The sequence below is a fragment of the Coregonus clupeaformis genome, chromosome 2 (genome assembly GCF_020615455.1).
Source record: "Coregonus clupeaformis isolate EN_2021a chromosome 2, ASM2061545v1, whole genome shotgun sequence".
Lineage (NCBI taxonomy): Eukaryota > Metazoa > Chordata > Actinopteri > Salmoniformes > Salmonidae > Coregonus > Coregonus clupeaformis.
Genome location: NC_059193.1, coordinates 29,325,695 through 29,338,458, shown reverse-complemented (window position 1 = coordinate 29,338,458; position 12,764 = coordinate 29,325,695). Strand labels below are relative to the sequence as shown.

At 46.0% G+C, this 12,764-nt stretch overlaps 1 protein-coding gene across 2 annotated transcripts in view; it reads left to right on the top strand.

Annotated features, from left to right (window-relative positions):
- The window catches only part of LOC121534572 (teneurin-3), a 190,822-nt gene that overhangs the window by 87,306 nt on the left and 90,752 nt on the right, over window positions 1-12,764 (top strand). For both annotated transcript variants that reach the window (XM_041841165.2, XM_041841149.2), the window contains exon 4: window positions 4,874-5,102. In XM_041841165.2, the coding sequence (XP_041697099.2) occupies window positions 4,874-5,102 (229 nt within the window). The remainder of the gene's footprint in view (window positions 1-4,873; window positions 5,103-12,764) is intronic.

Below are 12,764 nucleotides of genomic sequence, written 5' to 3'. Positions count from 1 at the left end.
GTGTAAATACTTAGTGCCTTCAGAAAGTATTCAGACCCCTAATCTTTTCCACATTTTGTAATGCTAGTCTTATTCTAAAATTGATTAAATAGTTTTTTCCCCCTCATCAATCTACACACGATACCCCATAATGATAAAGCAACAAATGTATAGGCTACATTTATGAGAATAATACATTTGCTTACCTTATCAAGCTTGAAAATGATACACTAATGTATCACTCAAATACGTGTTTTGTGAGTGCACCACGAACATCTTTCCAGGGTGTTGATGCATCCTCTTCCCAATGCAGCCTCTTCCAACACCACGGGTAGGGGAAGGGTATACATTTGCAAAAGTTAAGTTTTGATGTCAAGTTAGCTCATATTATTGCTACCTTAGCTGTTGTGCTAGCTAACATGCTACTGAACAGTGACATATTATTGGTATTGGCTAAAAGAGAGCCAAAAAAAAGTTTTTCAGCAAATCATTAGTAAGTTAGCAAGCTATCACATCAATTATTCAAAATATGATAGTTCATGTTAGCTAGCTAATTGCTTGCCAGCTAGCTAAGCGCTAGCCACTAATGTTAGCTAGCTAGCCAGTCAGTGGTGCTGACAGATTGAAACTGATATTCAACAAAATGTGTTTCACTCTCTCCCATAAAACATGACATTGCTAGCCAGGAATCAATTAGCTAACACATTTTCAAAGTTTATTAGGAAGTATAATTTAATAAGTTAGACACTCAATGGACAACTTCGTTAGGTAGCTAGCTAGAGTTAGAGCTAGCTTAGTTTCTAATTTCCAACAGATTTTTCTTCTCCCACTGACTGGCCGTCAACGGTTGCTGGTCTTGGATATCATGTGTTCACCAGAAACTGCTTCTGGTGAACTGTTTGCCACTAGTGGCAATAGATATTGTTGCCACAGTTTTGCCACCGATTCAAATAGAATCTTGAGAGAAAAAAAACTCTGGCGAACTGTCGATCTGTCTTACCTCTATATTGTTTTTTTCCCTCTGGATTTGATATGAAAGATGAGTTCAATGGTAAGCCTGTTGCCATTAATTCTCGCACAGCATCCAGTCTAACTGACATTTACATTTTAGACACAATGCTATTTTACAGATTTTTGACCCCTTTTTTTCTCTGGCCTCCATTGATTTAGTCGCCCTAATTTTCACCATCCTACAAGCCAAAAAACTCCAATAAGTTTTGAACGGATTATGATAGAGACATGCGGTTTGGACCATTGATTTTCCTATAGGATTATCTACACAATTAGTTATTTTGGCCAATGGTCAAGGGAGGTGTTTTTGATTGAACACCCTACTATATGTATTGCGATTCCATACTTTTTATTTTGATTGAATGTTGCAAACATATTGCTCACTATAGGTCTGCTGCAGAGAGACAAGACAGAGCATTTTTGATCAGTCATGGAAATAAAAGTTCTGAAAACATGTTGGCTCACTATATAAAAAGAAGATGGAGAACAAGCTAGGATGAAAACTACCAGCGTTTTGGAACAGGTACAACCGACTAGCGCTACTAGCTCGAACGCTACCTATATATACTGATCCAAAATATAAATGGAACATGTAAAGTGTTGGTCCCATGTTTCATGAGCTGAAATAAAAGATCCCAGAAATGTTCCATATGCACAAAAAGCTTATTTATCTCATTGAGTGCACAAATTTGTTTACATCCCTCTTAGTGAGCATTTCTCCTTGCCAAGATAATCCATCCACCTGACAGGTGTGGCATATCAAGAAGCTGATTAAATCGCATGATCATTACACAGGTGCACCTTATGCTGGGGACAATAAAAGGCCACTCTAAAATGTGCAGTTTTGTCACACAACACAATGCCACAGATGTCTCAAGTTTTGAGGGAGTGGGCAGTTGGCATGCTGATCGCAGAAATGTCCACCAGAGCTGTTGCCAGTGAATGTAATGTTAATTTCTCTACCAACGTCGTTTTAGAGAATTTGGCAGTACGTCCAACTGGCCTCACAAGCGCAGACCACGTGTAACCACGCCAGCCCAGGACCTCCACATCTGGCTTCTTCACCTGTGGGATGGTCTGAGACGAGCCACCCAGACAGCTGATGAAAATGTGGGTTTGCACAACTGCAGAATTTCTGTACAAACTGTCAGAAACCATCTCAGGGAAGCTCATCTGCGTGCCCCATGGTGGCGGTGGGGTTATGGTATGGGCAGGCATAAGCTACGGACAACGAAAACAATTGCATTTTATCGATTGCAATTTGAGTGCACAGAGATACCGTGCCTAAATGAGTCAGTATCAACAGGCTGATCAACTCTTTGCGTCGTGCTGTATGAGGCAAATGGTGGTCACACCAGATACTGACTGGTTTTCTGATCCACGCCCTTACCTTTTATTTTTTAAAGGTATCTGTGACCAACCGATGCATATCTGTATTCCCAGTCATGTGAAATCCATAGATTAGGGCATATTTAATTTATTTCATTTGACTGATTTCCTTATATGAACTGAAACGGAATAGAATCTTTGAAATTGTTGCATGTTGCGTTAATATTTTTGCTCAGTGTACAAATCGATATTTGGAGTGAAAGTATTGATATAATATCATCCAAAATATTATCACAGAGTGTAACTATAGATTTCCCCCCACCCCCATCACTATTGTGTACCCTCCTGAAACTTCTAACATTATTGATGTATTTTAACAATGCTATTACCCATCTAAACAACGGAACAGCTACTGGCATTTCATTGATTTACTTTTACATTAAAAGTTTGGCTTTGTTCATATAACTAAAATGTGGCTGTGTATGCATGGTATTATAGCAATATCTACATAGGTTATAACCCTGGAATAGGACACTGTCACATCAACTGTTGCCTGCCCTTCCCAGAGGCCCCGAGTCCATAATGAATTCTACAGCTGATAAATAATTCCTGTACAAAATTATTTCTGAATAATTTGCGTGCATTTCCTCAGCCTTGCGGACGCAACATAGGGCTCATTTATCAGCCGCTGAAGGTTTGCATTATGTCGACGGGCGCAGTGAGGCAAATGCACACCGACAAGGACAACATTTGCATAGCCATTTCACTCTGGTCATTATTTTAGCACAGTCCATGTTGCTGGCCATAATTTGTCATAATGTTTTGGGGTCTTTCTGCAGGGCTGGAATCAGCAAAATAACAAGTAGAAACCATTATGAGTCTAAAAGCTGACCATTAGAACATCCAGCATGCGACCAAGCATTGTTCTAACATCTAAGTTCAACTCCCCCTGTTTACATCTCTGCATGTCTGGCAGACATATCAGTGTGGATGACGGATCACCACCTCAAGCTGAACCTCGGCAAGACGGAGCTGCTCTTCCTCCCGGGGAAGGACTGCCCGTTCCATGATCTCGCCATCACGGTTGACAACTCCGTTGTGTCCTCCTCCCAGAGTGCAAAGAGCCTTGGCGTGACCCTGGACAACACACTTTCGTTCACCGCTAACATCAAGGCGGTGACCCGATCCTGTAGGTTCATGCTCTACAACAATCGGAGAGTACGACCCTGCCTTACACAGGAAGCGGCACAGGTTCTAATCCAGGCACTTGTCATCTCCCGTCTGGATTACTGCAACTCGCTGTTGGCTGGGCTCCCTGCCTGTGCCATTAAACCCCTACAACTCATCCAGAATGCCGCAGCCCGTCTGTGGTTCAACCTTCCTAGTTCTCTCACGTCACCCCGCTCCTCCGCACACTCCACTGGCTTCCAGTTGAAGCTCGCATCTGCTACAAGACCATGGTGCTTGCCTACAGAGCTGTGAGGGAAACGGCACCTCCATACCTTCAGGCTCTGATCAGTCCCTACACCCAAACAAGGGCATTGTGTTCATCCACCTCTGGCCTGCTGGCCCCGCTACCTCTGCGGAAGCACAGTTCCCGCTCAGCCCAGTCAAAACTGTTCGCTGCTCTGGCACCCCAATGGTGGAACAAGCTCCCTCACGACGCCAGGACAGCGGAGTCACTCACCACCTTCCGGAGACATTTGAAACCCCACCTCTTTAAGGAATACCTGGGATAGGATAAAGTAATCCTTCTACCCCCCAAAAGATTGTAAAGTGGTTATCCCACTGGCTATAAGGTGAATGCACCAATTTGTAAGTCGCTCTGGATAAGAGCGTCTGCTAAATGACGTACATGTAAATGTAAAATCATACTGTTAATGCAGACATAGATCAAGAAAAGTACTGACTTTGTCAATCATCTCAAAGATTGCCCTAGCCCTGAAAAAAACCCAACTCCATTTGGAATTTACTGGAGCAAATCAGAAATGTCAGCTTTGTAGGTTTTACCTCTTAAAGGCGACGATGGATGGATAATCACGGCGTGTCATTCCGTGGGCCAATTACACAGCTTTGTGTGAAATTGGAAAAGCTGTTCTCTGAGCGCTCTAATGGATGTTCTGGTCATTAGTTATTTGAGAGTCTTCCCGAGCTGTAATCAAATGTGAAACATCCTGTTAAGCACCCCAAAAGAAACAGCTGCCTCTCTAAATGACTTTCTGGTTTAAAGAGCACCAAACCTTCAGCCATTTTGTGTTTGCTACAATTATAAATGTGTGTCTCCATAAAAAGCTCTTATTTCATGTTGTGATGGCACCTCATGCATTTGATGTGCACTTTTAGGTTGTATTTACTTTTTCTTTGTCTGTCAGATGGCCACGGCTTTATACAGAACACAATCACCAGGCTATTGCAGGCAGCTCCCCCACAAGATAATAACAATACAATGCAATGCCAGGCAGCTGTATTATACTTTGCTGAGTACAAGGTTTTAGTTTTACATTCAGGTGTTATCATTATGTGCTTAATCTCCTTTCTTTTTCCCTTTCAACAGGAGACCAACTGTCCAGTCAACAAGGCCAGCCTCCTCTACCACCAGCTCCGCCCACTCACCACAAACAGCACCCGTCCATTACGTCGTTGAGCCGCGGCTCGCTGGCCAATCAGCGGAGCCCGAGCCCACCCCCCTCGGCTGGCCTGGCGGCTGAGTTGCAGAGCACAGCGGAATGTGTCCAGCTGCAGGACAACTGGGTCCTGGGCAGCAATGTGGCCCTGGAGAGCAGGTGAGTGACCCACAATGCACCTGGGGATTTGTAACAGTTTGTGACATCCAATACAATACGGGGGATATGATGACCCACTGCACCTCTGGGGAATGAATAATCTGCAAGACCAGTATTCCCAGTGGAAAGCTTCATATCTACGTTTAGCGAAGAAAGTCGTTGGTGCGCTGCAATTTGAGTGTACGTTTCTCTATGCATCTTCTGGTGCATCCAGGGCCAGCCCCAGGCATAAGAAATTACATTAGAATAACCAAACCGTGCCGGAACCAGCACAAACTAGCCTTGTTGGTTCTTGTTTGTTTTCTATTTGCCGTAGAACTTGAAACAGGACAAGGTTTAATTTGCAAGAAAAAGGTCTAGAGACTTTAAGACTTCAACCGATGACGCAATTCGACAGCGACATTGTGAACCTCGATGACTGGCATTTTTAGCTATGGAGGAGTTAGCCTGGCTGGAGGAGTTAGCCTGGCTGGAGGAGTTAGCCTGGCTGGAGGAGTTAGCCTGGCTGGAGGAGTTAGCCTGGCTGGAGGAGTTAGCCTGGCTGGAGGAGTTAGCCTGGCTGGAGGAGTTAGCCTGGCTGGAGGAGTTAGCCTGGCTGGAGGAGTTAGCCTGGCTGGAGGAGTTAGCCTGGCTGGAGGAGTTAGCCTGGCTGGAGGAGTAGCCTGGCTGGAGAGTAGCCTGGCTGGAGAGTAGCTGGCTGGAGAGTTAGCCTGGCGAGGAGTTAGCCTGGCTGAGGAGTAGCCTGGCTGGGAGTGGGTAGAGTAGCTGTGGAATAGCTGGCTGGAGGTGTTAGCCTGGCTGGAGGAGTTAGCCTGGCTATTCTGTGCCGTCCTTTTCGTTTTTCTTCGTGGGCAGCAATGGAGACTGAACCAGAGTAGAAAGCTGAGTACGGCCATTTGTAACCCCACCCACAGGCCTACTTGGTTCGAGGTCAGTACCCCCCCCCCCCCAGTCTCAATTTACTGTTGGGCGTTAGAATAGTAGAATACACAAGGTGCATGTTGGAAATTTGGTTGTGCATCAGCAGTTCTCTTATGTCAGTCACTGGTAGTTACTCAAATCAAATCGTATTTGTCACATGCGCCGAATAAAACAGGTGTAGACCTTACAGTGAAATGCTTACTTTACAAGCCCTTAACCAACAATGCAGTTTTAAGAAAGAATTCCAAAAAAAAAAAAAAAAAATATTAAAGAGCAGCAGTAGAATAACAATAATGAGGCTATATACAGGGGGTACCGGTACCAAATCAATGTGCGGGAGCACCGGTTAGTTGAGGTAATTGAGGGAATATGTACATGTAGGTGGATTTATTAAAGTTACTATGCATAGATAATAAACCGAGAGTAGCACCAGCGTAAAAGAGGGAGGGGGGGGGGGGGGTGTAATGCAAATAGTCTGGGTAGCTATTTGATTAGATGTTCAGGAGTCTTATGGCTTGGGGGTAGAAGCTGTTTAGAAGCCTCTTGAAACTAGACTTAGCACTCCGGGACGCTTACCGTGTGGTAGCAGAGAGAACAGTCTATGACTAGGGTGGCTGGAGTCAATTTTTAGGACCTTCCTCTGACACAGCCTGGTACAGAGGGCCTGGATGGCAGGAAGCTTGGCCCCAGTGATGTACTGGGCCATATGCACTACCTTCTGTAGTGCCTTGCGGTCTCAGGCCGAGCAGTTGCCATACCAGGCGGTGATGCAACCAGTCAGGATGCTCTTGATGATGCAGCTGTAGAACCTTTTGAGGATCTGAGGACCCATGCCATATCTTTTCAGTCTTCTTGGGGGGAATAGGTTTTGTCGTGCCCTCTTCACGACTGTCTTGGTGTGCTTAGACCATGTTAGTTTGTTGGTGATGTGGACACCAAGGAACTTGAGGCTCTCAACCTGCTCCACTACAGCCCCGTCGATGAGAATGGGGGCGTGCTCGGTCCTCTACTTTTTCCTGTAGTCCACAATCATCTCCTTTGTCTTGATCACATTGAGGGAGAGGTTGTTGTCCTGGCACCACACGGCCAGGTCTCGTGACTTCCTCCCTATAGGCTGTCTCGTCATCTGCAAACTTAATGATGGTTTTGGAGACGTGCCTGGCCATGCAGTCATGAGTGAACAGGGAGTACAGGAGGGGACTGAGCACGCACCCCTGAGGGGCCCTCGTGTTGAGGATCAGCGTGACGGATGTGTTGTTACCTACCCTTACCAGCTGGGGGCGGCCCGTCAGGAAGTCCAGGATCCAGTTGCAGAGGGAGGTGTTTAGTCCCAGGGTCCTTAGCTTAGTGATGAGCTTTGAGGGCACTATGGTGTTGAACACTGAGCTGTAGTCAATGAAAAGCATTCTCACTTAGGTGTTCCTTTTGTCCAGATGTGAAAGGGCAGTGTGGAGCGCAATAGAGATTACATCATCTGTGGATCTGTTGGGGCAGTATGCAAATTGGAGTGGGTCTAGGGTTTCTGCGATAATGGTGTTGATGTGAGCCATGACCAGCCTTTCAAAGCACTTCATGGCTACAGACATGAGTGCTACATGTCGGTAGTCATTTAGGCAGGTTACCTTAGTGTTCTTGGGCACAGGGATTATGGTGGTCTGCTTGAAACATGTTGGTATTATAGACTCAGACAGGGAGAGGTTGAAAATGTCAATGAAGACACTTGCCAGTTGGTCAGCGCATGCTCGGAGTACACGTCCTGGTAATCCGTCTGGCCCTGCGGCCTTGTGAATGTTGACCTGTTTAAAGGTCTTACTCACATCGGCTACGGAGAGCGTGATCACACAGTCGTCCGGAACAGCTGATGCTCTCATCTATGTTTCAGTGTTACTTGCCTCAAAGCGAGCATAGAAGTAATTTAGCTCTTCTGGTAGGCTCGTGTCACTGGGCAGCTCACGGCTGTGCTTCCCTTTGTAGTCTGTAATAGTTTGCAAGCCCTGCCACATCCGGCAAGCATTGGAACCAGTATAGTACGATTCGATTTTAGTCCTGTATTGACTCTTTGCCTGTTTGATGGTTCGTCGGAGGGCATAGCGGGATTTCTTATAAGCTTCCGGGTTAGAGTCCCGCTCCTTGAAAGTGGCAGCTCTACCCTTTAGCTCAGTGCGGATGTTGCCTGTAATCCATGGCTTCTGGTTGGGTTATGTACGTACAGTCACTGTGGGGACGACGTCATCGATGCACTTATTGATGAAGCCATTGACTGATGTGGTGTACTCCTCAATGCCATCGGAAGAATTCCGGAACATATTCCAGTCAATTATCCATGCCAGCTAACAATTTTGATATTGGTAAGTTTGTCTAGCCAGCTGTCTAAACTTGTAGTAATCATGGCAGAATACCGATCGTTCACCCAGGGCACGTGCCCAGGTGCCCTGACCTCTAGGGGGCCCTCATTGATTTTTTTAGTCACGCTTACTCAGATATCATTAACATGTCGTAAGTCATGGCAAACTGTGAAGAATTGCAGGAAATTATCTTTAAAACTGCAAAAATCTTCCATAGGGCCCCAACCAAATCTCGTTTAAATGTAAAGGCCGGCCCTGGGTGCATCTCTTTTATGCATCCTTAGGCTGCAGTTACACTACACAACTTACACACAGTCCTGTTTCAAGTTCCCCTTCATCTGTCAGTGAAGGTACATGGTTTGGAAGTCAATAAATTAACTTTTTTAAGTGAACCCAGACCCCTCTTTGACCAATTCCAACTGAGGGGGCACCCCTGTTCAACATGAGCTGCACTAGCTAGCAAGTTTGTTGCTAGCTGAGTTAGCTCTTTGCTAGCTTGCTTGATCAAACAGTGCTGGCCATTTCATTTGGTCTAGCTAGCTAAATTATACAGCCAGCATTTTGTCTAAATCGATCCTTATACAATAACGAAACGGTTGGATAAGCAAATAATTTGTGAAATCACAATGTAATGTAGCAGATGACATGGGGTGAGTAAAAATTCCAGGCAGAATAACCTACTGTTTTTTACATAACCGACATTCTATAGTAATGCAAGTCCCGTGCGAATAGGGCTATAGTCATATGCTACATAACGTTGTGATTTCAGAAATTATTGGTTTATCCAACCGTTTGGTTATTGTTTAAGGATCCATTTAGACAAATTAGCACAAATTAAAATAGCCAGAACTGTTTAATCAAACTGTTTAATCAAGCTAGGAATTAACTAAGATAGCTAGTGCAGTTCATGTTGAACAATTTCAGTCGAAACTGGTCAGAGAGGTCTGGGTTCACACATTTTTTTATTTTCAAAACTCTATATCCACCATTTTTTCACATTTGTGTTTTTTCATTAGAAATGATTGCTTACGGGTACCTTAATGTGTAAGTAAAATATTACTGTTCTCAGATTTTATAATTCATAGGTTTTAGATGAGTATGAAAATATGTTTTTTTGCAAAATGCTATATATCCATTGTTTTGCTGGAATGGAATGATCGTATCCTGTATATTTGACTGTGATATGTGGTTGTCTCACCTAGTTTTCTTAAGATGAATGCACTTAACAGTCAGTCGCTCTGGATAAGAGCATATGCTAAATGACTAAAATGTCAAATGTCAAAGTTTTACATACAGTACCAGTCAAAAGTTTGGACACGCCTACTCATTCCAGGGTTTTTCTTTATTTTTAAAATGTTTTACATTGTAGAATAATAGTGAAGACATCAAAACTATGAAATAACACATATGGAATCATGTAGTAATCAAAAAAGTGTTAAACAAATCAAAATATATTTTATATTTGAGATTGTTCAAAGTATCCACCCTTTGCCTTAATGACAGCTTTGCACACTATTTGTATTCTCTCAACCATATTCATGAGGTAGTCACCTGGAATGCATTCCAATTAATAGGTGTGCCTTGTTAAAAGTTTTGTGGAATTTCTTACCTTAATGATTTCGAGCCAATCAGTTGTGTTGTGACAGGGGGGGTATACAGAAGATAGCCCTATTTGGTAAAAGACCAAGTCCATATTATGGGAACAGCTCAAATAAGCAAAGAGAAATGACAGTACATCATTACTTTAAGACATGAAGGTCAGTCAATACGGAACATTTCAAGAACTTTGAAAGTGTCTTCAAGTGCAATCACAAAAAACATCAAGCGCTATGATGAAACTGGCTCTCATGAGGACCGCCACAGGAAAGGAAGACCCAGAGTTACCTCTGTTGCAGAGGATAAGTTCATTAGAGTTACCAGCCTTTGAAATTGCAGCCCAAATAAATGTTTCTGTAACGATCCCGGCTGTCTGAGTCGGGTCCTGGTCGTAATCTCCAGTTTCCCGAGGGTTCGGGAACGCTCCGGGGAGCGCTCTGGTTTCCGCACCTGCTTCCCATTAGCAATCTGCACACCTGGGCCTAATCAGCACCTTTCTTAGGCTCTGGCCCAACATCCAGTTCCTGCCGGATCGTTAGCCATGAACATCACACGTCCGGAACCTTCACCCCACCTCTGCCTGATGGTCGGCGGCTGCCGAGCCATCACTGGACCTTGCACTGCACCCCCAACTACTCATCCACGCCGCCCGCTCTGTCCCTGGAATATTCTGCACCTTTTGTTTGTATCCGAATAAACCCTCACTTTCGTTCAACTCTCCTTGTCCTGGTCTGCTTTTGGGTTCTGGCTGAGGGAACTGTGACAGAACGATCCGGCCAATTATGAACCCAGCGGACCTGGACTCCGTTCGCCATGCCATTACCCAGCAGGAGAAGATGTTGGGCCATCATAGCACGGTACTACAGGAGATCGCGTTGTCAGTTCGGAACCTTTCTACCGGCCTGATGGAGGTCCAGAACCAACGCCAGTGTCCGGTGGAGGATCCACTACCGGTTTCACCCATCTCGCCTGCCGCTTCTGAAGTTGTGTCCCTCCGTGAGCCCAAGGTTCCGACGCCGGATAAATATGAGGGGGAGCCGGGAGGTTGCCGTTCCTTCCTTATGCAGTGTGGATTAGTGTTCGATCTACAGCCCTACTCTTATGCCACAGACAAGGCTAGGATAGCCTTTGTGATTGAGTTGCTGCGTGGTCGAGCGCTAGAGTGGGCTTCAGCCGTTTGGGAACGACAGGATCCCTGCATGGCTTCATACCAGGGGTTCACGGCCGAGATGAGGAAGCTCTTCGACCATTCCGTCCGAGGGAGGGACGCAGCTAGGCGCCTGTTTTCTCTTCACCAAGGAACTCGCAGCGTGGCCGACTTCGTGATCGAGTTCAAGACGTTGGCTGTGGAGAGTGGGTGGAACGAGGAGTCTTTGCAAGCGGCCTTTACCAGGGTCTGTCGGAGCAGCTCAAGGATGAGTTGATCTCCTATCCGGAGCCTAGTGACCTGGACAGCTTGGTAGCCTTGTCTATTCGGGTGGATAATCGAGTCCGTGAGCGAAGGAGGGAGAAGCAATGGTGTCCATCCAATCGATCAGCTTCTCAGTTCCCAGTCGGGTCGGGTGGTGGTCCAGAACACGTCGATCATTCTCCTCCACAAAGGATTAGTGGAGAGGTCCTCTCTCCCGATTCTGAACCCATGCAAGTGGGGGCGGCACGGGTTAACCAAGGAGGAGCGTCAACATAGACGTAGGACCAACTGCTGCCTCTACTGTGGTCGCTCGGGACATTACATCTCCACTTGCTCCCTGCGGTCGTCAAACTGCCCGGCTCGCTAAAGTTGGGAGGACTTTTAGCGAGCCAGTTTCAACCTCTCAGTACCTCTGTCAGACCCCGCTTCCCGGCTACCCTTGTGAACAGGAATCAGAGCTTAGCGCTTAACGCTTTATCGATTCAGGTGCCGATGGAAGCTTTCTTGATGCCGAGTTGGTGGAACAGCTGGGGCTTTCCAAGGAGCAATTGCCGGAAGCCATTGAAGCGACCACTCTGAACGGCAGTAGTCTGGCACGTATCACGATGAGGACTGAACCGGTTAAGATGCGGTTGTCAGGGAATCATTCTGAGATGATTTCATTTTTCATTCTGCCGTCTTCCCATGTTCCTCTGGTCCTTGGATACCCCTGGCTGAAGGAACACAATCCCACGTTCGATTGGGTGACGGGCAAGGTAACGAGTTGGAGCCTGGATTGTCATGCTAACTGTCTCAAGACTGCCTGCCCTCATTCGGTTACCAGTCAGGTGATTGAGGCTAAACCTCCAGATTTGTCCCTGGTTCCCGAGACATATCACGATTTGGGGGAAGTTTTCAGTAAGCAGAAGGCTCTGTCACTCCCCCCCACCGACCATATGATTGTGCCATCAACCTGGTTCCTGGAGCTGTCTACCCCAAGGGGAAGGTTATACAGTATCTCCCGACCTGAACGTGAGGCGTTGGAGACCTACATCAAGGAGTCCCTAGCTGCTGGTCTCGTTCGTCCTCGTCATCACCCCTGGGGGCAGGATTCTTCTTTGTGGGTAAGAAGGATGGCTCTCTTCGACCATGTATTGATTATCGGGGGTTGAATGACATCACGGTCAAGAACAAGTATCCCCTGCCCTTGATGAGTTCTGCCTTCGACTCTTTACAGGGTGCTACGGTGTTCACCAAGTTAGACCTACGCAATGCGTATCACCTGGTCCGGATCAGAGAGGGGGACGAGTGGTTGACGGGTTTCAATACACCGATGGGGCACTTCGAGTATCAGGTGATGCCGTTTGGACTGACCAATGCTCCAGCGGTATTCCAGAGTATGGTGAACGA